We start from the raw sequence: 25,449 nt of genomic DNA, 5'->3' as shown, positions 1-25,449 counted from the left end.
CTCCAGAAAGTTTGAGAGAATTTGGAGTGTTTAACAATACACAAAGCTGGAAATTATTTGGAAAGAAATTTCGACTGTTTCGATTAATTCTGGTCGGGCTCTAATAATAAGCCAACTAAGTTAGTCAGCCCACCATGAAGGCATCAACAGATCAAACTGGTACGGTGGTCTCAAATGGAGTACGAGTAGGAAAGACTCACACGAAACCGTTGATTATCCTGCTAGTAATACTAAAGTATAGATTTAATAAATTATGAGAACACTCTTTTATTTGTATGTATATATTTGCGTATATGCAGAGATACATAATATTCTCGTAGATTTCATGATATAACAGAAAGGTAAAAGCATGAAATGAAATGCTACAAATTTGAATTTCAGTTCAATGAACGAATGCAAATAGGTTCTAAATGCCAAATCAACGGCTTTCAAGGCAAAAGATGCGCACACACACACATACACACGCATACCCACACACATTGTGGGAATAACGCAATATTCAAATCGTGCTCTGGTGGCAGGCATATGCCTTAATATATTTATTGGCTCGCACACACACACTAGCACATACTAAAGTGAATATGTAAGTATGTGAATGTGCTCCTCATGCTGTCTATGCATTTCTGACTTATTCTCATATGCATATTTATTGCATTTTTTCGTTTCGGCAACGCCCCCATATTCGCAATGGAATTTCAATTTCATTATCCCCAACTCAAATGCAGTTCTTAGTGCGTGTATCACCTTTCCCATCGTTCTTCAGTAGAGTAGAGCCTTTATAAATGTATGCAAACGTAGATGAGCTGGTTTGAGAAGGATTCTCTTTAAAATTCTTCAGTCTTTTCTCTGATTAGTTTTTCAGACGCCCGCAAATCTCTGTCAGCGTTCACTTTTTTCTCAATAATTAAAAATTGTTCATTTTCGAAGATTGGTTCCCATGCATTTACATAGACAGTTGGGTGTAGGTGAATGGATGCAAAGGACGACTCAAAAGAAGTGCGATCAAACATCGTTTGGTCATATGCTTCACTTTTACGAAGCGCCGTAAGTTTAATATATTAATAATTTCGTGAAATTTGCGTTTTTAAAAACGGACTTGGAGCTTAGCAATGTTTGTTCAAACACCTGCTGAAAAAATCCATATCAACTTTTTAGCTTAAGAATTAGAACACTTTCCTACACTTTTCATAATAATTATGAGCTTTCGTGCTTGAAGATCTTATGAACTCATGGAACTACTTTCACCGTATTGCTAACATAGAAGTCCAGAGCGTCTTGGGAGGGCAAACATATAAAATACTCAATTGACTCAATGACTTTGTGGCATAACGCAGAACTAACCAAAAGAATTTCCTCAAGCTCAGCTTATCTCATCAGTACAGGGTATCAAAAATTAACTTGATTCTCTTGTGATGGAATCCACAAATGGCCAGAAAGATGGAAAAGTGTTGTAGCTTCAGATGAACTTCTCTTTACTGGCGTAGACAATACGAGATGCCAAGTGATCCTTCTCCACCTGATCTCTCCATCTTCTCTTCTTTACTGTCGTAGAAACCTCTTACCCTCGTTTCTTCTTTTCGCAAGGTGTTGCCAATTGGAGATTCCAAGTGAAGCCAGGTCCTCCTCCACCTGGTTCTTCTAACGTAGTGAAGGTCTTCAGAGCTGGAGTGTTTTCGTCCATTCGGACATGACCTAATCAGCGTAGCCGCTGTCTCTTAATTCACTGAACTATTTCAATGTCTTCGTATATCTCTTCGTATATCTCATACAGCGTTCCAACGAATGCGATATTAGCCGTGGCCAACGCGCAAAGGACCATAAATCTTTCGCACAACCTTTCTCTCGAAAACTCGTAACGTCGACTCCTCAGTTGTTGTCTTCATCCATGCCTCTGCACCATATAGTAGGACTTATAGAGTTTGGACTTCATTCGTGGAGAGAGGACTTTAATTCTCAATTGCCTACTCAGCCCGAAGTAGCACTTTTTGGCAAAAGTTGTTGTTGGTGTTAATACTGGTTCCAAGATAGACAAATTTATCTACACTTGCGAAGTCAACAGTGACGAGGGAGCCAAGTCGCGAGTGCGACGATAGTTTGTTTATCCATTCTGGAGAAAGCAGAACTAACGGTGCGGGTATTGAGATCAAGCTTGAGATGGGAAACACTTTGAATAACATTATCGAGTTGGGTTTTCTTAAATAAACGTTATAAACTCAATAATATCGTCCCGATGTGACTGACAGAACAAGTTTATGTAATGAAGCGATCTTATTACTCAGAGCATAATCAGAACTTATGCAGTTAATGCTCATTGGTCCAATTAAAGAGCGCTTTGTTCAAGGCATTGCTTTGCTTTTGCCCAAAAGGCCTCAAATAAGCTCTTACATGACATATGTAAGTGAGTTCGTTATGGGCGATCCTCACAGCGATCAACTTAGGTGGTATTTTTGTGCAAAGTTTTTCAGCCTCCAATTAGCCAAGCGCCCTGGCACACTCTGTTCTGCCACCCAAAGACAGAGTCGCTGCAAGCAGAGCACAGCGTAATTGGTAAACTGATATGCCCACTCTGATCACTTTCGACATATTATCACACCTGGTACTACATGTGTAAGATGCGCTGCCTGAGCGTCGAATGTCGAAGAAAAAACACCACGAGCTCGTACAGGCAAAAGGGACAATATCAAAAGTGACAGCCGGACAGCCGCCAAAATGCAAAATGCAGAGGGCAGCAGCAGTCAGCAGTCAGCAGAGCCCTTTTGTACCGATGGCCACGCGCTTAAGTGATCATATTTCGTGATCAAACGAATGGAGGTGCAAAAAATTAATACAAGCACACACACATTACCTCACAAAATTTATGCACTCGTTAAGGGGCATTATGCTCAGACTACATATGCCGCCCCATAATTTTTTCTTGTTTTATTCGTGCTCGTTGGTAAATCGATCGCAACACTGCCGACTGCATACACTTTCTCGGTAACTGACCTTTGCATAATTCCTTATTATAATGGTGATGACTAAAAGCAACTGCCAAAATATGAGCCGAGCGGCTGATTGAGCGTGTTGGCGAGCCGGCTGGCAGACCGTCGACCCGTATAGTCCCTGTGTTGTTGGTGTTGCAGTTTTATTTGTTTTTTTTTTCGCTCTTTTGCAGGCGGCTGTCAGTGGCGATTTTTCTGATCTTGCTGAATTCTGTCTGCTCCTTTCGGCTTTCGGACCAACTTAGCGTATTGTGTTTGCCGTTGTTGTTGCTCTTTTTATTTGGTAACCTGATGAGGCAGCTGTCCGTCTGTGGGCTAATTTTTTCGTGTGTTTGCTGTTTTTGCAAATTGCAAATTATGCGCACGATTTGCTCCTTGCGGTTGTTGCAGCTCCTTCTGAAGCTGGAGCTGCTGTTTAATTCATTGGTTGCGGCGTCTGTGGTGTTTATGCCCCCGATGCCCCGCTGCTGCTGAGTGTCTCTCCTCGGCAAAGAGCACAAACAGGCCAAATTTGGGTGGTCCAGTAGGCATTATGGACACAGGTGCCTTCGAAATTACACAAGCGGACACTTAGCGGGTCAATATTTTTTCCGGCAATCTCACTAAACGGTAAATAAAATGTTGTGACATTTTCCTACTGTTTGGCGACGAATTCAAGCGTAGTTGCATTAAACCGTACGAAGTAGAGGCGCTACAAATCTGTAGTATGAACGTAATGACCTAACGTACGAAAACAATACAAAATGCAATTAGCGTAAATGTGAAGACTTTCAAAGTCTCTAACTGGTCAATATTTAGTGACTTCATAAGCATTTTTCAAGGTCTGACCGGCAGAGCGCCGACAAAAGTGCGCTCACTTCAAGCGGTTTGGGTATGGTCAGCGCTGTTGACAAGGTTAACTCTTCAATTTTCGTCGTTAACACCATTTGTCCTTCACGATCTACAAGACTTGTTGCCTTTGTGCGTGCTCTTCTCACATTAGCCGACGCGTGCAAGCGACACGTCATTATCTCTAGCGCCACCTGATGCTATGCGTTATGCGTGAAATATTAGCTATTGAAATGTAAAGTTGAAATATAGACTGTCAAAGTGCCAAACGTTATAATGGTAATTGTTTTTTAATAGCCTTTGTATCCAACAGTCTCATGGCGATGGCATATTGAACGCACTTTGTATTAGTCAATTGCCTAATGAGTTTAGACACCGTGATATAGAACTGTTCTGAAATCTTACAAGGTTTAAGTTGCTGACCATTTTGGAGTTTAACATTCAACTTCCAAAGCCACTCATTTGCTTGAGGATAATAGGTGCAGTAATTGGCGCATTTACGTCGAGATTTTAAATTAAAAACGCACAAAATACAGCTTGTGCAAGAACTGAAGGCGCTCGACCTTCCCAAGTGACATCGCTTTGCTCTATGGGCTGTTGAAAAGTTCCAAGACGTTTTCGAGCCGAATTTGGTTCAGCGATGAGGTCCATATTTGGCTCAATGTGTACAGGGTTTGTCCGGAAACTAATGGGACTGTTTTTCTTCCGCCGCGACTGTACTTCGGAGCAGTTGCGCAAACACTGGATTCGGTAGAGAGCGTTCATAGCTAACGAACGAGCGGCTGGTCAGTTGTCTCCGAGTACCTGGACAAGTCAGGATAAACATTTTCACGGGATGTGCTTCTGTGAGTGGCGCAAATCGAAAATGCAGCGTTCGTTGAGCAAAGGTACGCGATTGAATTCTATGTGAAAGAAGTGGTTTCGGTGACATCAGGCCTTTTTTAAGGGTGGGGAAGAGGTCGCTGAGGCAGAACGGGGGAATGAGCAAATCCAAAGTGAAAACGATGCTCATTGTCTTTTTTGACATCAAAGGCATCGTCCACCATGAACTTGTCCCTCCTGGACAAACCATCAACTTCAAGTTTTACGTGGAAGTCCTCAAGAAACTCAAACGAAGGATCATTTAGGTCCGATAAGACATCACAGCCGATGGAAAGTTGCACCACGACAACGCACCGCCTTTCTTGTGAACAGCTACCTAACCAAGGCCGGCATCGTCAAAGCAGCAGCCCTACAGCCCAGATGTGCCCCCCTCCCCGGACTTAGTTTGTTTCCTTGCCTGAAAAGGCCGATGAAAGCCAAGCAAGCAAATACCTTCCATGACGCCTTCATTGCTTGGAAATCGCACTGGCAGTGCTGCATCTACGCAGAAGGAGCATACTTTTAAAGTTTTTAAAGAATTGTAACGATTGGTTCATTAAATTTTTTCAAATCGACTTAGTCCTATTACTTTCTGGACAAACCCTGTATGTAAACAAGCAAAATTGCCGAATTTGTAACGAGGAGGAACCTGAAGAGATTCAAGAGCTGACATTTCAATGAGAAAAAACAACGGTTTGGTATGTTTTGTGGTGGAATCATCGATCCATATTTCTTTAAAAATGATGCCGCTGAGAATTTGACTGGCAATGAGCTGATAACCGACTATTTGATGCTTGAAATTGAGTTCATGATCTCGGCGACATTTGGTTTCCACAACCCACTTCCCACACATCGCATCAATTAAAGCATTTATTGAGAAACCACTGCGGTGAGCAGATAATTTCACGTTTCGGGCCGATCGATTGGTCACCAAGACCGTGTGATATCACACCGTTAGACTTTTTCCTATGGGGATAAGTAAAATACAAAGTCTATGCGGATAGTTCCGCTTCGTGTGCCTCGGAGCAATACGTCAGTCGAAATGATTGAACGAATCATCGAAAATTAGCCTCAACGGATGGAATATCTAAGACATAGCCGCAGTCAACATTTGAAAGAGATAATCTTCAAAAAATAACTGAATTATAATAAACATTTAAAGTTTCTGTGTTTTTCTTTAAAAAAGTAGGAATATTTACATCTTAAAGCACATCATTAATAATTGATGGCGGAAAGCAAATGCAAATTTAGACTTAATATCCGTTAAAAAGAACTACGTGGCGTCAAATGACTTTGGACTTAAATAACTTTTCAATAATTTAACAGCGTTTCAACATTAAATCAAGTGTTATTTAATGTTGAAACCTAAAACAACTAAGCAAGATAGTAAAGATAACATTTTCACTAAATTCAAATTATAAATATTTACTTAATTTGTTCAATGGCGACACATATTTTGCCAAAACATCGTTGATTATGTTGTGAAAATTAAATTCATATCAGTGTTATGTAAACATTACTTTCGCCGCAAGGTAGAATAATTTCACAGTCGCACACACATACAACTACACTAACACACAGCTCACACAGCACAGGTGCTCGCACGTCTCCGTCATTTACTGTCACATTGTTTACCGTTGTGGACTGGCTATTGTTCGTTTTGTGTAAAATTTTCTGAAATTTACAAAAGAATTGCTGACGTCTAGCGCAATTAGCACAACAATACCCGCTGCCGTTTGCTGTGTCTGTCCTTGCGCACTTGCCACGGCCCGGCGCCCGCTGCGACATTGTGCGCCACCCTTTGCCGGCGCTGGGAATCTAAAGAAACTTTGCAATGCTAGTAGATAGTTTTGCGGTTTTCTGTTTACCTTCGACGCCCTCGAAATTTATCAAAATGTCCTTCAACAAATAGAGATATCCACACACACACACTTTCTCGCTTTCTCTGCTGATTTACACTGGCGCCACGCTTTATCTTACCTGTGCATTTGCTGCTACACATTTCTCTTGCTACTTCCACACTTTGTGCACATAAATTATTTCTGAATTGTTTTCCAACAATTTCCACAGTTTGCCCTCCACCCTCCAGCCCCAGCCTCAAGCGCAGCCCTCTTCAAGTGTTCGCTGGTCCTTGAGGCTGCCGATTGCCAAATTGCGAATGTGAGTACACGATAAATAAATTTGTTTACATCGAAATTGTGCGGTTATTCATGGCTCATAAAATGAAAATAGCAACTTAAAGTTGGCTGAGATAGAGTGGCGCAGAGAAATTTATTGCTGACCAAGTAAAGCTTCTACGCCAGACAAACAAACAAAGTGCCAAATGAAGTGGCCAAGAAGCACGCGCGCACACACACGAAGCTCACCTGGCGCTCCAGCGCACATACATGTGCCTCGGTATCCACCTGGTTCCGCAAACTGTCCAAGATTGGTCGAACTGTGTGCCGTAGCCACTGACAGCGCAATTCTTCTTTGGATTTAATTCAATTCATTTCAATGGTTGGCCGCAGCTTTCACCTCGCAACCAGCTTTTGACCAGCAAACCAGCGAAGCCTTTTGGGTTTTTGCACCATCATCGAATTGTGCGGCGTAGCTCTCCAGTTATCCTTTTGAATTCCTTTCAGTTCCTTGCAATCGCAAGTGTTCGAACTTTTCATTGCACTGACGTCTACTGCACCCAACTTAACGGCAATCTTGTCCCACCTCCAGCTTTTGCATCCATTCACGTGCAGTCTGGATGAATGGCACCTGTTTGGCGGACAAGCAGTTTCCTATTCTCTTTTTGCAGAAAACGCTGTGGTCAGGAAGACAACCTATACAAAAGCTTGCGAGGAAATCATCAAAAAGAGAATCCATTCCTGTTTCTAAAATGACCACATAAGCAGGTTAAAGATGTGTAATATTTCAGTTCAGCAAATCGCCAGTGGACTATGCTTAAGATATTTTATGAGAAGTAACATATTTTTAATCTTTATTTACGTAAGTTAGTTTAAGATTCCAATGCCAACAAAAATTCAATTAGCTAATTTGCATTATTTTTACGGGAAATACATTTTTATACCCTCGTAACACATTGCACAAAGTGTTGTCCACCAAAAGGTTGTTTCTAACACCACGAAACTAGACTACAACCATGCCCACTTCCCATATGACACCACTTCAATACTAAACTATAGAATATCGTAGACATATCGTTCACTTATTTTCATCAAGACATCATATACACTCTTCGAGATATATCACAGAAGTCAAACAGGGTAAAACGGCATATTTTTTTATTATTTAGGAGCTTAGGGACCTACTAAAGCTATTTTTTTTTCTTTTTATAAACAGACCACTTTATTAGAGAAAGAGATAACCACTTAATTTCATTAAAATACCTAACAAGATACTTTCGGCTTCGGAGTTCTAATGTAAGACATCTATCAGCTTTTCTTTATTCTTCGTTGGAGCTTGGCCTATCTGTTTTAAAAGGAAATAATTTAGTGAAATAAGAACAATTTTCGATATCGTAGTTTTTGACGAAATGCGACAAAATTTTCAGCTGTTTTTTTATGATCTTGATGATTTTCAATTTGTTACAATTCACACTTCGTAGCTTTTCGCGAATTTTTGCCAATAACAATACTGTAACGATGCCTCCATATTCGTCAGACCTTGTGTGACTTTTTATACTCTCGCAACAATGTTGCTAAGGAGAGTATTATAGTTTTGTTCACATAACGGTTGTTTGTAAGTCCTAAAACTAAAAGAGTCAGATATAGGGTTATATATACCAAAGTGATCAGGGTGACGAGTAGAGTCGAAATCCGGATGTCTGTCTGTCCGTCCGTCCGTCTGTCCGTCCGTCTGTCCGTTTGTCCGTCCGTCCGTCCGTGCAAGCTGTAACTTGAGTAAAAATTGAGATATCATGATGAAACTTGGTACACGTATTCCTTGGCTCCATAAGAAGGTTAAGTTCGAAGATGGGCAAAATCGGCCCACTGCCACGCCCACAAAATGGCGGAAACTGAAAACCTATAAAGTTTCATAACTAAGCCATAAATAAAGATATTATAGTGAAATTTGGCACAAAGGATCGCATTAGGGAGGGGCATATTTGGACGCAATTTTTTTGGAAAAGTGGGCGTGGCCCCGCCCCCTACTAAGTTTTTTGTACATATCTCGGAAACTACTATAGCTATGTCAACCAAACTCTATGGAGTCGTTTTTGTCAGGCATTTCCATATACAGTTCAAAAATGGAAGAAATCGGATAATAGCCACGCCCACCTTCCATACAAAGGTTATGTTGAAAATCACTAAAAGTGCGTTAACCGATTAACAAAAAACGTCAGAAACACTAAATTCTACGGAAGAAATTGCAGAAGGAAGCTGCACCCAGGCTTTTTTTAAAAATTGAAAATGGGCGTGGCTTCGCCCACTTATGGACCAAAAACCATATCTCAGGAACTACTCAACCGATTTCAATGAAATTCGGTACATAATATTTTCTTAACACCCTGATGACATGTACGAAATATGGGTGAAATCGGTTCACAACCACGCCTTCTTCCAATATAACGCTATTTTGAATTCCATCTGATGCCTTCTCTGTATAATATATACATATACATTATGAACCAATGATGATAGCGGAATAAAACTTTACAAAAATACGGTATTTGAAAAATATGTAAATGACGTATAATGAAATCTCGATTATCACTTTATCATGCGAGAGTATAAAATGTTCGGTGACACCCGAACTTAGCTCTTCCTTACTTGTTTCTTCTTCAAATGTAAGATAGACTACATAAGAGTACTTCGTTTAACAAAATAGATGAAGATCGATGAAAAAACGAAAGGCTTTCCCAAAAATCGAGTTAGAGAAGTGTTTCGACGATTGGAAAAGCGCTGGCATAAGTGTATAGTATCGGATGAGCACTACTTTGTACATTACAAATGATTAAGAAACGAAAATTGCCGTTATTTTTTGATACCACCTCTATACCAATCAATGTGTGAGTTACTTTAATAACATTGAGTGGAAAAATTACCTCAAGCTTGTTCTGTTAATGCAGGGAACAGGTGAAGCTGGACCATATCTTTATCTTATCCTAATGAAACTAGTATATTGATGTCTGGTTAACTTCGTGCCAAAAATTGCGTTTAATTTTATTATCATTAAGTGAACATGTTGTTTTACACATTATGTGATTTGATGCCTAAAATTTATGAAATCGCTTTATATGTTCCATTATCCCTCATATACCCGAAAGCCTTCAAGAAGGGATAGTTGAGTTTGTAATGAGTATTCTCTTATCTGTGAGTTTCTTTTATAGCAATTTTCGTATAACATAACATATAGTAACGGGATTTACAATAGGGACGCTACAAAAGTAGACCGATAGGGACAAAAAACAACGTCATATTTTTCCTCGCTCTTTTGACATTTCTCTTCAGTCAGGTTTGCCAGCTATTTCATCACGGAAAGATATACGATCTAACATCGAGTCGAAATTATTAAATTTACTAACGACATTCGGAGTCAGTGGTCTCAACTTTAAGAGCGCTACGTCCTATTTATGGTCGTCATAATCGTTCTGTCAGATCAACAATTGAGCGTCTAGTGGAAAAATTTGAATCCACAGGCACAGTACAACATTTTTCCGTGCCAGTCTGTCAAAGAACTGTCTGCAGTGTCGAGAATATTGACCCAAATTAGCCTCTTACACGTCGTTCTCAAGCCTTGGACATCTCTGTAACGCCGTTGTGGCGAATTTTGCGAAAAAACCTCAGCCTACATTCCTACAAGACCAAACTAACGCAGGAACTGAAGCCGCTTGACCACTAGATGACCGTCGTATGTTCATAAATGATCTGGATTTTCATCGAAAAATCATCTTCAGCGTTAAGGCTCATTTTTAGCTGAATGGCTTTGTCAATAAGCAAAATATGCGTTATGGGTCAGGCGGCAATCCACTCGTAATCCATGAGTCAACACTGCAACCCGAAAAAATTTCGGTTGGGTGTGCTCTTCCATAATGATCAAGATCGGCATGTTACTGTGAATGGCCCGAATGTGATGATATGGACTTGGAAAATATGCGAATGCCACAATCGGTTTTTTAAAGCCCAAGTTTGGTGAACGTGTTGTCCCACGAAATGGCCCAGACAATTGACCGCCTCGGTCATGCGGCTTGACGCCGTTACACTATTTCGTGTGGGGCGATGTCAAGTCTATGGTCTATGCCAGCAAGCCAGCGACGATTGATGAACTTCGTACGAATATCGAAAGTGAAATTGCAGCAGTATCGGCCAATTTATGCTTGAAAACCGTAGAAAATTGGGTTCAGTGTCTGCACTTTTGCCATGGTCGTCATCAAAAGGGGGGTCTCTCATCCAAGGCGGATTGGATTTCATTAGGGTGTTTTTTTACGTGACAGTTCCCAAACCCAGCGCACAACCCTGCGGAGGGGATGTTTCGCCTTCTCACTTTAGCTCGCCTTCAAACGGATGTTCTTAGGCTTCCCAGAGGATACTTGGTCAAAGACCGGAAGTTGTGAGCTGCTTGAGGCATGTGTAAAAGAATCGTTTCCGATCAGAGAATTTTCCTCACTTGCGTGAACTTCTACATATGACTCCATCCTCCTAAGAAGAAGTCTGCACTTTTGCAAGCGTGCTCGTGATGGCCGCCAAAAGAAATCTAGTTTAATATATAATGACATCGAATGTAGTTGCACAGGAATAAATAATTTCATTGATATCCCAAACCGTTTTTGTTTTATTTAAAAAAAATTGTAGCGCTTTTATGGGCGTGGTGAAAAAAGCTGATTTGAACATGCCGATTTTATTTTTACCTCGAAAGAAATGCGTTTGTAAATTTCCATCTTAAATTCAAGAAAATTGTAGCAAATAGTTAGCTTTTTAATTTTTTTTTTATATTTATCTATGTATATATCTGTTTATGTGTGTGAGTGTAAATAAGCGCATAGTAAATGCTTTCAGCGGACCGTTAAATGGAACCGCAAAGCAAGGCTTACGTGTTTTCGCCTGCTAATTACAAATATGTGTTTATGTAAACGTTTTTGCCACATTAACCACACTCACACACACGCACACACACTGTGCACTTGTGGGTCACATACGCATGCGCCGCAATTTTGTAATTGCATTGCGGTAATTCATTCACCAAAAGTTTAGGGCGATTTTAATCAGCGACAAGTTAAATTGTAGGGTTTTCAACGCTGGCGGCTTTTTGCTTTCGCATTTTAATGCCTTCAGCCGCATTCAAATTCACATTTAAAGTCATTAACATTTTTCATTGTCTCTGTCGCGGCGCTATTGTCCACATACGTGTGAGTGTGTGTGTGCTTACATCTGCATATTCGCAGCAATTTTATCAGTTGCACCAACGACGACACATCAAACCACCGAAACCAACTCTTCTGGCATAATATGTGTGTGTCTCATGTGGTATTGTCAATGTGGCAACATGACGAATTTGCAAATTAAAAAAATGGCAAAACGCCGCCAAAAGAGCGCAGCCGCGCGAGACAATATTTGACAGAGTTCGCACCTGGCGGCCGCCGCGCCGCCTTAATGCCCACAGCAAGTACAGGGCAAGGGGCTGGAACGTGTGTTCATTTATAAACGGTGGGAAATTTAGTGTGAACACAATACAAATACTGTAAAGTACATGCTGCGCGAAGGTACGATCATTTTCGGCCACAAGCCTAAAAGTAAAAAAATGCTGAAAAATTAAGCAAACAAATTGTTATTGTCACATTTGTAGTTGCTGCCGTGCAATTTATGCTTTTCGAGGTAAATTTCACTCAACATTCCCATACACGAACACACATGCACATTAACTTACAAATGTCGGTGACAGCCTCGGTGAATTATGACTTTTTGCGTAAAAATTACATTTATTTGTCGTTTTAGATCGGAGATAGCATCGAAAGATCGCTACGCTATGCTGAAGACTTCTTTACTGTGAGCTTTCAAGGCAACTTAAAAGTTAACATAGCTGTTTCTTAATTTGCAACTTAATGAATTTCTACCTCTTTTTTTAGCGAGCGAGTTACTGTTAAGCGACAAAGTTATGGGTCCTAGTTTATTCCCCCAACACCAATTATATTAGGTTAAATTAGGTTAGAATGTCGATCCTAAAAACCAATACGGATCTCACAAGAGCATCAGAGAACGGCGATCCGTTGGGAGCCTGAAACTCCTAAATATTTATTTTAAGATTTTTCGAAACTAAAATAAACTACTATATCGATTGTTTTGAAAATTTCAGGGAATATTTATACATGGTTCGAGAACACCCAGTGACATTTTTGAAAATAAAAATTTGATATTTTTTGAGTTATATGAGATCTCCGAGGGTGCTGAAAAAGATCCTCCAGCCGCAGTGTTTCGGGCCTTCCGCGTGAATGAAAAAAAGCTGAAATTTAATATAAAGCTTGGTCGTTTTTGGCCTGTCAAACATATGTATGTATGTACTTGTAGAAGTACATATGTATATACAGAATAGGCGAATTTCATAACGATTCCCAGTTTAGCTGCGCCAACTTTAATCTGAGTTCCTTTTTATTTTTTGATATTGATCTTTCCAAAAGCGCTTCTTATTAATTGTAATACCCAAATATTTTGCACATATGTATGTTTGTTGGTAACAACTGACAATATAAAACCACTTGAGGGCAATTTTTGTGATTGAAAGACTTTTCAGTGTTGTTGCCAATGTTCCATTTGGAGAGCCATGGTTCTGGATCATTAAGTTGCATCTACAGTTTTCTGGAAGCAGTAGTACGGTTACCACTTGAGGCTGGCAGTACAGTATCATCAGTATAGGTTGCAGTCATTGCGGAGTCAGAGTTGACCACTGGAAGGTCTGCTGTATAAAGAATGTAGAGCACAGAGACGAGTAGTTGCATACTACCTTGAGGCGCGCCACCAAGAATAGATCTCAAATTCGACACAACGTCACGACATCTAACGTAGAACGTCCTATTTAGTAAGTAAGACTTAGCAGCAAATAATAAGGCATTGATAGTTTTCTTTTAATTTGAATAATAGGTTCAGACGTCAGACTTGTCAAATGCTTGGCGGATATCAGAGATCGGTATTTACTATTTCCATAGCATCAGTTATATAAAGCGTGAAATTACATTGAAGCCAAACTGCTGATTTGCCATGAATATAATCTTTCAAATACTTTTGAGATAATTTCCAGTTGACTAATTGGTCGATAAGAATTTACCAGTTGTTCAGGTTTTCCAATTTGATTAAAAATCGGATTATTCAAAATTTCACACTAGGTGTACCCTTTAAAGACCCTTAGAAATCAATAAAGCGCTAAAATAAATTTCGGTTATTACGCCAGGTTCGGTGAAAGTATGACTGTTGAAATGTTTTAAAAATTTGCCAAAGGTGGACAATGAGTATTCCGTGATAAAAAAAATGGCATTAACAATCTTTGACAATTTTCGGGTAACCAACAGGGTTTTGCAAACCTTAATTCATGTATGAAATGAGATGAAGTTCTAAAAGCATATATTTTTACAATCTAAGATTCCATTTGACAAGCAACATCGCACAAAAATTCTTGACTGCCGCATTGCTCGTTAGGAGTAAACGTGTTTTGGAGGTTTGTCCATATGTCGGACAGCCGCTAGAACGCAAGAGGACAACGAGATACAATTATATTACATTTTCATTTGATGCGGCTGAATCCATACAAGCTCTGGATAAGCCACCTTTCCAGGTTGTATAAGATAACAAACGCTGATGAATCGTTCCACTTATGGGTGAAAGCTCCGAACATTTATAGCCGCCCTTTCCAAGTCGGTCTCCATCCGCTGAAGAGTTATTCCACTAGGATGATCAAAACTTATGACATATCCTTTTCAAGACCAAGTCTTATTAAATTAAATCTTGCAGTACTAGAACCAGATTTTGACATCTCCGTCTAAGTTATGTTAACTGATAGATGCACTCTCACTTTCAGTTGTATTCCTGTTTTCCTCTTTCACTGTAATTGTTTATATCAAAACGGACCTATTTAGTTCAGATAACCTCACTTTAATGCAGCGGGTTTAAAAAATGATCCTAGCAGCAGCTATAAACGTACATAAGCACAAGTAGAAGTAAGCTCGAGCACTTACGCACCTCCCCATACGCATTAGTACTCGTGTGCTACGAGTATAAACTTCAGCTCCTGGCAATAGTCGACATCATAAATCTCCTTGCGGTTGCGTGTGCCAGTGAGCCAGCAATCGAGCCAAGACCGTTCAGACCGGCGATGCCAGCCAACAACTAGCAAGACACTACATAACTGCAAGCCAAAGCCGCAAAAGAGCTCGTATTTTTGGCAAATGTCCCAATGCATAACGAACGTTACGCACACAACCATTAAAAATTTATGCTGCTGAGCCATCGTTGTGGTGCATTCAAGCATTCGGAACGGGAGCGGTTACTCGATTGAAGTGCTGGCCAAAGGCGTTCGTTGTGCGAAGCGACCGAGCTTGCGTGCGAAGTCTAGGGGCTGCGGAAGCTCGGTGAGGCAATATTCGAAAACCGCACGCGTTGCACGAAATTCCAAAAATTAAGAGCGGAAAAAATGTCCCAGCGACTTTGGTGTAAACTCACTGAATGCGAGCACTCAATGCCACGTGCGTGCCCGCCGGATGGGATACATATGTACGTATGACTACGCTAAGGATGTGCTCTCCTAACTGTTCTATAGTTCTTTGAGATGGTGCCGCTGAGTTTCGGGATTCGAGCAAAGTGTCTGAAGAAAGGTAGGAACCCGAAAAATTGTCACCATACGAGTATATTGTAGTTTAACTTTTAGTTTTGCTACGGGACTTTCACAAGCACTCAACGGGATTGTCGAATATTTCGCAACGCGTTCATCGCTGCGGCAAAGTTTTAGCTACTCGAGTGCGTAGATGTCATGTGTGCACTAAAGTGACCGCAAAAACAAAATAATTGACGGCATTTTTGTGGCCATTTCAAGCGGTAATTTAATGGAACCAACAAAATGCACTTAAATACACGCGTCTTTCGTCTGTCAAGTATTTACTGTTATTAGCATAACACTAATGCTCTCGAAATTTCACTAGAAAAGGAGTGCACTTTAAGCCAGACATTTGGTTATTAAAATTTCATGTCGCTTGGTTGAGTTTTCATTCTTCTTGATTGGAATATTGTTCAGCATAGCGGTCACGTACTTTAAACTTAGTGACGCACTACAAAATTTACAAAAAAGTCTGTCACCTTTTATTTGCAAGGGGGTTAGTTTTAGTTTTTAGTTAAAATATGATAATGTAGGTTTGTTAAAGAGATGTATAAAGTTTGATTTAAGACATGTATGTATGTACGATATAGTCAAGTTGGGTTAGGTTGTTTTCTTGAATAAATTAGTGGACGGGTTCATTGCAGATATGTGCTTCACCAGTCGAGGTGAGTGGATCAGTTGTCATATTATTTAGAAGTCTATTTTTACTAAATTTTTTATCATTACAAAGGAATTCGATAGTTCGTTAAATAAATTCTATTAAATGTTTTTAAAGAAAGAGTGGGCAAAAAAGTGCTTTTAATACAAAAAAAATTAAACCAACAATCAAAACTCGTAGGAAAAACTTTGTTAGCGTGGCCTAAATTCAGATTAGCTTAGAAGCCTTGAGTAAATTACGCTTTATTGACTTTTGGCCCATAGCGGAGCGCAAAAGATGCATACAATTACTAGCTTTTAGTAAGGTTCGTATGGTCGCAATGATAAGTATCTTAACTGGACACTATTTCATTAGCACTCACGCGGTGAGGCTAAAGATTTTGAAGTACGAAACTTGTCAAAGTTGCCTAGAGGAAGATGAGGTGGAAACATTTAGACACTTTACCCTTTACTGTTCTGCTTTCGCCAGACTAAGGTTGAAACATCTTGATTGTCACACTTTCTAGGAACGTGGCGAAATGGACAGAGTAGATATTAGCCAGCTCAATAAATTTGTGGCGGGCTCTAGGTGCTTTCTAGATCCTTAACTATGAGTTCTAGGCATCACAACAGAAAAGCATCTCTAGTAGTTAAATTGGAATTATTCGGGGCCTCACGAATATCAGCCTATTTACTTAAGGGGGTATTGTTTTCTAAGATTTAGAAAAAATCGACTTTTTTTTGCATATCTTGAAAGTTTAGACTTTCAAAAATATGACCCTGGAAGGATTTTTCAAAATTCGACTTATTTTCGGAGATACAGCCGATTTTGTGACGTGGCGTCCGTGTTCACTATAATTGTCTCCTAAACTTTAAATGCGTTTTTCTGAAAACTGACTTTTTTGGAACGGTACCCACGATTTCTGAGGTTCTACTGGACCGATTTATTTGAAATTTTTTTAGAGTCTTCTTTATGGACTTCTCTATGGTTGGAACTAGCCCCATGTCCAAATTTTTATTTTTATTATTTTTTAAAAAAATTCGAAATAATCAGAAAAAGTGATCCCATAAACCTTTTTTTTTCAGGCAGTCGCCATTTTGTGAAAAAAAAATTTCCTCACTTTTCCGCAGTTCCGGCCATTGCGACATTATTCTAGAATAATAATCTTTTTTTTTGGTTTCAGATAACTAGGAGAGTTGAAATCATTGGTATGGTCAAGTGGAAATTTTTAGAGACCCCCCACTTCGTCAGATCATAATTTTTGATATTTTTTACTTTTTTTCATTCATTTTTCATTTTTTTCTGTACTCTTCAAAAATTAACAAATAACTAATAAAAAAACGGATGGTAAAAATATTAATTGCCTTTTTTTACGACACTTTAAAAATTACCAGAAATTCATGCTTCTAGACCAGAATACCCCCTTAACCTAACCTAACCTATCCTTCTCCAGGATTGTGCGCTGGGTTTGGGACTCGCCACTTAAAAAACCCAATAAAAAAATTTAAAAAAGCCTCAGATGAGAGATCCCCCTTTGGTAAACCGGAGCATTCTCTTATAGAACCCCCTGAGATGATTTAGTGACTGAAGCCCAGAGCAGAGAGAATATCAGTGAAAGCATAAACCCAGGAGATTGACACAGTTTAACGAAATGAAGACAGCGGGAATGGAAGACCTCCACTCCGTTGAAAAGACCAGGTGGAGAAGGACAGGCTACACTTGGAAGCTTCAATTGACGCCAAGCTGCGAAAAGGAAGAACGACTGTCGCGATTTTTTTCTTAAAGCCCGCCTTAAAACAAGTAAATTTGTCCACTTCTTCTTAAGCATACTGCAGGTCAATGCTCTCCTCTATTAAAAATAATGATAACCACAATATATATTAATTATGGTAGTCGTTGACTGGAAGTACTCGTTGAATTAAGTAACCGCACTTTCGTACAACACCAGTTTATTCAGAAAAAAGAAATATTTGCTATGCTCCGTAGCTCCCTCTTTTCTCCTTCAAAGTGCTGAAATTATTTCTGTTGCACCCAAAAGCCAATTACATAATAATCAACACAATTCTCAATAGAAGCATATAAACACACGTACATGCTTATGTGAGATTTGATTTGTTGAGGATGAGCTGTTGGTGTTCGATTGTGTCACAATATGTGACCAACGTAGTTAAGTAATTTCGTGTCATTGTGTGCGTGCGAGTGCTATAGAAGAAATGTCAGCAACGTGCAACAAAGTGCTGTGTGTCTTGTGGCATGCAACCAATAACAATTGTGTGCGGTTAAGAACAGCAAAATGTTTCCATACTTGCACACACACACACACATACACAATTCGGTATACGCACATGCATACTTGCGGTGAGATTTCAGGAATCACTCGCTCGTAGAGATTGGAGTTAATTATAACACCTTAACACATTTTCGAATCAATCAATTTTCGAAGTGACCTCGAGTGTTGCACAAATGGCTTATTTAAATTTTCGCTTAAACTCTTCCTGTTCAGCACGAATGTATATTAAATACACACACATATATGTGTGCATGTGTTTGTTTTTGTTGCTGTGGCATCGGTCCACCTCGCAATTGCGGTTTAAATAAAATGAGAATTTCAGTAATTGCATTTGCATTAAACGAAATAACGCATTCTCACGCACTCATGTGCGTTTGCAAAGTTACACATACATTCATACATACATACGTACGTTGGTGTGTGTGAGAGCTGCTTCATTCTGACATTTTTGTTTGTGGTCGCAGCGGCTTTGGTGACGCAGCAAACTGTTGCCAGCAATTCAATTGCAATTTTCGGCAATTTTTACCGCAAGCATTTGCAGAAGCGCAAGCAATTTCAAAACATATTTAACCCTTCGGTGAACGTAGTGGCATAAGACCAACCAATTTTTAAAAAATTTTAGTTTGCATAGATTTTGAAATTGTTTCATTTATATGGAGAGAAAGTTAATAAAAACCAAGCATGTAATTTTAAAAAGTCCTTTCTTAGGTCAATATATATATAAGTGCTCAGAATTTGTAAATAAAACGCAAAATAATTAATAATTCATCAATATTTATTTTGCCGCCTTCAAAGTAATCCCCGCCAGAAGTAAAACACTTAAGTCAACGATATTTTCAGACCTCGAAACTTTTTTCATAAGCACTTTTAGGGATGGCTTTCAGCTCCTTCAGCGAATTTTGTTTTATCTCTTTGATCGACTGAAAACGGGTTCCACGGAGCGGCAGTTTCAGTTTGGGGAACAAGAAAAAATTACACCAAGCCAAATCTGGTGAATAGTGGTGGATCGATGGTATTCATTCCATTTTTGGCATTAAATTCTGTCAGAATGATGGCTCGATGCAATGGTACAATATCATCGCGTAAAGTCCATGAATTGTTCTTCCACGCCGTTTTCGATGAAAGTTCTCACCCGAACGCCTCAATACGGCCAAATAGAACTCTTTATTGACCGTCTGTCCCTCCAGGATTAGTTCATGAAACATCAAATTACTACAATCAACTTGAAGTTCTTATTTAATTTGTGAATTTAATTTTAGGAACATTTTTTGTGGTTATGAAATAGCTGGGGTTTAAAAATGTTCTACTCACATACCATCTGTGTATTTAATATCGAAAAAAAAAAAAAACAATGAGCATCATTGATTTTTGAGTGACTTTGCCTTGATTTCTGCCCGTTCTTTCCCCTCCATTCCATTGATTTTTTACTTGTTTGCCTGTCAAACTGATAAACCGATCAAGCATGTCCAGAGAGACCTGTTTCCGGCACTATTTTTGAAAAAAATTCAGCTATATCGGGACGAGTTGAGCAAGAACGCGTTTCATAGCCAAAATATCCACCAAAATCATTCGAATGGACTATCGAAAGATGTCGAGCTCTCTTACCATTTCTCTAACACTTGCCTGGCGATTTTCAAGCATCATATCCTTCACTTTTTTAATATTTTCATCATTTGAAGAGATCAATGGTTGTCCGGAACGAGGCATGTCTTCAACGATCTCTCGACCATCTTTGAAACCTTTGTACCACTCCTAGACTTGTATTTTTGATAAAACTATCATCACTTTAAGCCTTTTCCAACATTAGCAACGATTCCGCACACGAAATTTGATTAGAGATAGAAAATTTGAACAAATTCATTGCTCGAAATTTTTTTGAAATATCTTTTAAAACTTCCGGAACTTTTATATCACAATGATGCCTTGCCAAATCGAACTTAATTACTGTGTCCAAGAGGGTTAAATACACAGATGGTATGTGAGTAGAACATTTTAAAACACCGCTATTTCATAACCACAAAAGATTTCCCTAAAATTAAATTCACAAATTAAATTAGAACTTCAAATTGATTGTAGTAAAATATTTCAATATTTGCCAGTACGCCGGAGCAGCATTTGGTCCCATTTCGATTAAATTTGTGAATAATTTTTCTTTATCGGTATGTTTGGCGAATTCTTTACTATCGATTATTTATATTTCTTGGTGTTTGCTGTAACCGCTTAAGATAGTCTGACCGAGGGCACAATCGAGCACCGTCGCTTCTTCTCGTTGCTAGTTATGACATATTCGATACATCAAGTGAATCTTACTACTACGCTGGCCTTATGGCCCCCGCTGAATTTTATGGCCGACTTCGTTGCTTGATCTTCACCGTGATCTCATTTAAAATATAGAGAGTGGTAAACTAACGAAGCTGTCATCAACAAAAAATATACACAGACCTTATATAAAAGTTTAAAAGGATTGTATCTCCGAGCTTTGAAGATGTTTTATTTTTCCAGCTGAGTTGTTCGTATAACTCATATCATCTTAAAAACCCATAACAGCCAACATTTTTCGAACTGATAGGAAGCTGGCAAACAGTTAGTGTGTCGAATTATTTTGGGCCCATTCCAAGGGTCAGATCATGATATGGCTGTTGTATCTGGTTAATTGCATGATATTTAGGTCAAAAGGCAAATAGATAAGTTCTGTAGTGTCTCTCTGAGTGTGGATGTCAATAGTTTCATAACAAGTTCGATAAAATTCCATTATTTTGCAGGTTAATTGCATGAAAATTGACTCAACTTGTTTACAGAATCAAGAAACCCATTTCTTTATTGAGTTCTACCTCTCTAATTTTACTACTATTCGCTTTTTTTTGGGATTAAAACGCACTGAGGATACAACTTTTACCTTTTATGTTCACTAATTTATTGCAAAACTCCTTATTAATTTTCAAATTTGTATTCAACCAATTATTCCGATGGAAATTATATCATTTTCATCCAACCTCCTAGTTTCGATGATCTTCCAGGTGGCCCATACTGCTGGCAACCAAATTACTGCTCTAAGTTCATTCTCACGCTGTCGCGCCGCAGGCCCACTAACGCGAGACTGTATCTCTGTATGCATGTGGTGCGTGTATTCAACACTATTGCAAAGCAATTCACAAATGTGATGCACAAATGACTGTATGTGTGTTCAAATGTACTCTTTGCGCTTCTCATCACTCACATACAGACACATGAAAGTGGTGGTAGTAGTAGTTCTTCACCTCTGTACAGATCGTAATTAATTGTGGCTATAAAAAATCCACAAAATGATGAGTGGCCAAAAACAGAAGCGTTGCGTGGAGTTCATAAACAGCCAACAATTGTTATAGGCGTAACGGCATAAAGTTGTTAATAGGCTAGCATCAGCCGGGAGCTCGCGGACTAAATGTACACACAGTACTACATGAAAGCATACCAATTGCAGTCATACAGTTATGCCTAAAAGTGATCGGAAGTTGTGCTTCTACTACTTGCATACTAGATATTCTAATAAGCTACTGAAGAACTGACCATAAATGCCGAGAGCTTCTTATATTCATGATCTTAGTGCTTACCGAGAAGTGAGAACATTCAAGCACTGCAATGAAAATCAGTAATGGGAATGACTGGAGATATGTGGACAATGTGGTCTGTCTCTGTGAATGATCATCGATGAGAAACTGATGGGAACCTTGAGTATCTGATTCCGTTCAATTCCAGTGTTTTTGTTGTTATTCTGCCAGAAGTAAACTGGAGCAATGCTGCGGTTTTTACAGGCCTTGATCGTATAAAACTCTGTATGCCTTACGGCTACATAGACTCGACTGTCGTTCAATGCCTTCGATCACTGTGCATGGGTAAACATGCTTCGGGCGCTTGCTGCAACCGATGCATTAAATTTTCCAACTAATTTAATGGTATAATTTTGCTTTCGAACCTGCCACACGCATGCCGCAACTAGTGAAAATAGCTTAATTGTTTTGCCTTCGCCGGCGCCCCACTCTGCCCAACTCAACAGGGAGATGCGCTCTGATATACGAATGGCTACGAGTACAAGCGCTCAACACGTTGCTTGCGAGCAGGTCCACTCTTCTTCGGTGTTCACACACAGGTTGAAGTCATCTTTCAACAACTTAAAAATAAATGAAAACAACAATTAAAGCTCAATAGATCAATGGGATAAAATACCTTAATCGCCCCAGATGCAATGGACATATACAGAGGCATTGCTACAGATGCACATTAGGGCGGAGCGGTGCCACATTTAAGAGAAATGAGTAGCAAGCTTTGAGCCGATGGCTTTATGTAAGCATATGGGTCGAGAATGCTAGCCTTTGCGATTAAGTGTATGGTCTACTTGTATATACTTAGAACTGAATATATCATATCATAATATAATAAGTTTTCGAATACACAAAAAGCAATAATTTTCAGTAAAATTAAAAGATGCAAAGTTAAATTGTAGCATAAATTGTGAGAGATTAAAGTCACGTTATTCCGAGATTAGAACATAGCAATTGGCGAATCCGGAATTTCAGCGGTAGTTATCTTGATTATCTCTTTCATACCGCATAGATATATATTAGGAACTCTGCCGGTGTAGGGACCCTAAGTCTCCGGACATACATACATATATTAAAGAAATAATAAAAAATTAATAACAATGCCAACAACAATTAATTGGTCTACCTCACACCCAGTTTCAGCCGATCAATAGCATTATCGCTGCAAAGCAACAAAGAAACTCAACAATAGGCACACAATCGATAACACGCTTTCAACTTGATTATCATGCCACATATCCGTAAGGGCCAGCACATTCCGCCACACATGTGTGAACGCATGCGCAGGCGCTCCCATATCTAAAAAAAAAACATCATTCTCAGCGCCGCTTGAATGCAGTGGACCCATTGGAGCCGCTGTTATGCTCCACACCGATCGCTACAAGACGCTTTAACGCCCAAGTAGAGTGGCCACACACATGCAACACAACTCATTTGCGGCCTCTACGCCCCCCTACTTTTGTACCGCACTTCAATTCCTCCTTTTTCCATTTTCTCATATTGCGCTATGTGCATGCGCCCATTGTTTACGAGTGTGTGTGTGTGTGTGTAATGTCGTTCGATCTTTCACCAACTTCGTTTTCCATCATCACTCATCTTTTCTACGGGATTGCCGTGATTAGTTTTATGGCGGCCGTTGACGGGCATTCGCTGAGCTGTTGAGAGTTCAATTAGAATTCTTCTTTGCCTTTGCCCTGCTTTTTTAAGCTGCAACTAAAGCTGCTGACACCTTCGGCAATCTTAATGGAGTTGTAAAGCTGCGCTCTGTCGGCTGTCGGCCTCTTTGGCCCGCACAAGCGCCCAATCTTGATTTAACTCTGGTCACACAGGCTTTCAGGAGTACAAATGTACACATGCCCAGCAGTATACATGTAGGGTATATATATACGCTCGCAGGTCACTATTAATTGCTGGTCGGGAAATTTGATTAATTTTCTATTTCAATCTCTAAATCAGCATCTGCATCAATATTAATTTCAAGCCTTCCTCTATGGTACCGACCTGCCAACGTCACTGTGTCGGTGTGTGCGGGTGTGTGTGGGTGTAAGTTAGGCCTATACTTATTAGTAAGCACTTAAGTATGCATGGGTGTGTGTCCTACCTTGCGTTTAATTGAAATTCTGCTCCATTTCTAGGCAATTCATCAAAGACGCCGTCGGTGTACTGTCCAAGGTGGATATATCTGCCCACATTCATACACATATCATTGATTGCTTTTCACCGGGTTGTCCATCATACCGTTGTTGTCCACAACATACGCAACATATTTAATTATACTCCCATTTCTGGTTGCATTCCCTTGGCTTATGAAATCGCTTTGTAATTAGCTTCAAGATTTTGGGTTACCGATGAATTCATACTCAAGGCTTTGCGGTTATATAGACTTTGACATCCCTTTTTGCGAGTTCGTATGCCACTTATAAAAGGTAAATGGTAAGGGCCTTAACCAAGGCAAAATAAAGAAGTATTGAGACCTAGATTCCACATTAGTCGCAGGAAATCAGGAAGCATGCGGTTTTATTTCCAGAAAAGGATGTCTTATTTGCACTATCGCTAAGCCAAACTGTAAGTATTCGAAGGAAAGCGAGATCCTAAAAAAAGTTTTGGAACAATAAGAAATGGCGAGTGGCTTATAAGGGGGAACGATAAGCAGGCAAGCTTATAAAAAGTGAAAATGTCATACGATTCATCAAAGCGCAGCAACTAAGATAGCTCGGACGTGTAACGATAACAAGAGAGCGCATGAGAAAATCGTAGAGGCCACAGCATTCACCACTAAAACAATGTTAAGACCGCGATCAAGATTGATATACGAAATCAGGAAAGACATAAAAAAGCCGGGCATACAAAATAATAAAGAGACCGCATATGACTGTGATTTTAGGAGAGCACATGTGCAACGGGTTCCACTTTCTAACCTAAGATCTTGGACATCAAGCACGAAAATCTGCGTGGGAAATACAAAGCTGGTGTTGTCAATTTGGCCGCCGTATCGTTACAGAATGGTTACCCAACTATTACTTCAGCACCGCACAGTGTTGCCAAAGGTTCCAAGAATCTGTTGGTTATTGCTGCTGCCACCGAAGTAGATTTCAAGGAAGCTGCTACCATCAAGGAGTTCATCAAGAATCCAAGCAAGTTTGTTGCTGCTGTTACCTCTGCTCCAGCTGCTTGTGCTGGCGATGCTCCCGTAAAGAATGAAGAAACCGAAAAGCAGGAGTCGGAGTCGAAGTCCGAGGAAGACGACGATATGGATTTCGGTCTCTTCGGCTAAACAGCTCAACACCAAAGTTACAAGGAGCTGAAGCGCAAATTGTGATGATGATTTGGGGAAGGTTTTTCGTCACAACAACAACAATAACAATTGTGTTGTCAAATATAGTGGAGCCATTGGAGAATCAAATATTTAGTTTCAGGAAGCTATGTCTTTTTCTAGCAAGCATGCAGCCGTGGACTAAGTAGACCTAACAAAGTGATACCGTTTAT

At 39.6% G+C, this 25,449-nt stretch overlaps 1 protein-coding gene across 1 annotated transcript in view; it reads left to right on the top strand.

Annotated features, from left to right (window-relative positions):
* Window positions 1-25,237, top strand: part of LOC126761625 (uncharacterized) — a 50,357-nt gene extending 25,120 nt beyond the window's left edge. The window contains exon 3 of the mRNA XM_050477953.1: window positions 24,965-25,237. Within this exon, the coding sequence (XP_050333910.1) occupies window positions 24,965-25,237 (273 nt within the window). The remainder of the gene's footprint in view (window positions 1-24,964) is intronic.
* Window positions 25,238-25,449: the final 212 nt, after the last annotated feature.

The sequence above is a fragment of the Bactrocera neohumeralis genome, chromosome 6, assembly GCF_024586455.1.
Source record: "Bactrocera neohumeralis isolate Rockhampton chromosome 6, APGP_CSIRO_Bneo_wtdbg2-racon-allhic-juicebox.fasta_v2, whole genome shotgun sequence".
NCBI classification, from domain to species: domain Eukaryota; kingdom Metazoa; phylum Arthropoda; class Insecta; order Diptera; family Tephritidae; genus Bactrocera; species Bactrocera neohumeralis.
Note: the sequence above shows the minus strand (reverse complement) of the source record. Positions and strands in the feature narration are given on the sequence as shown.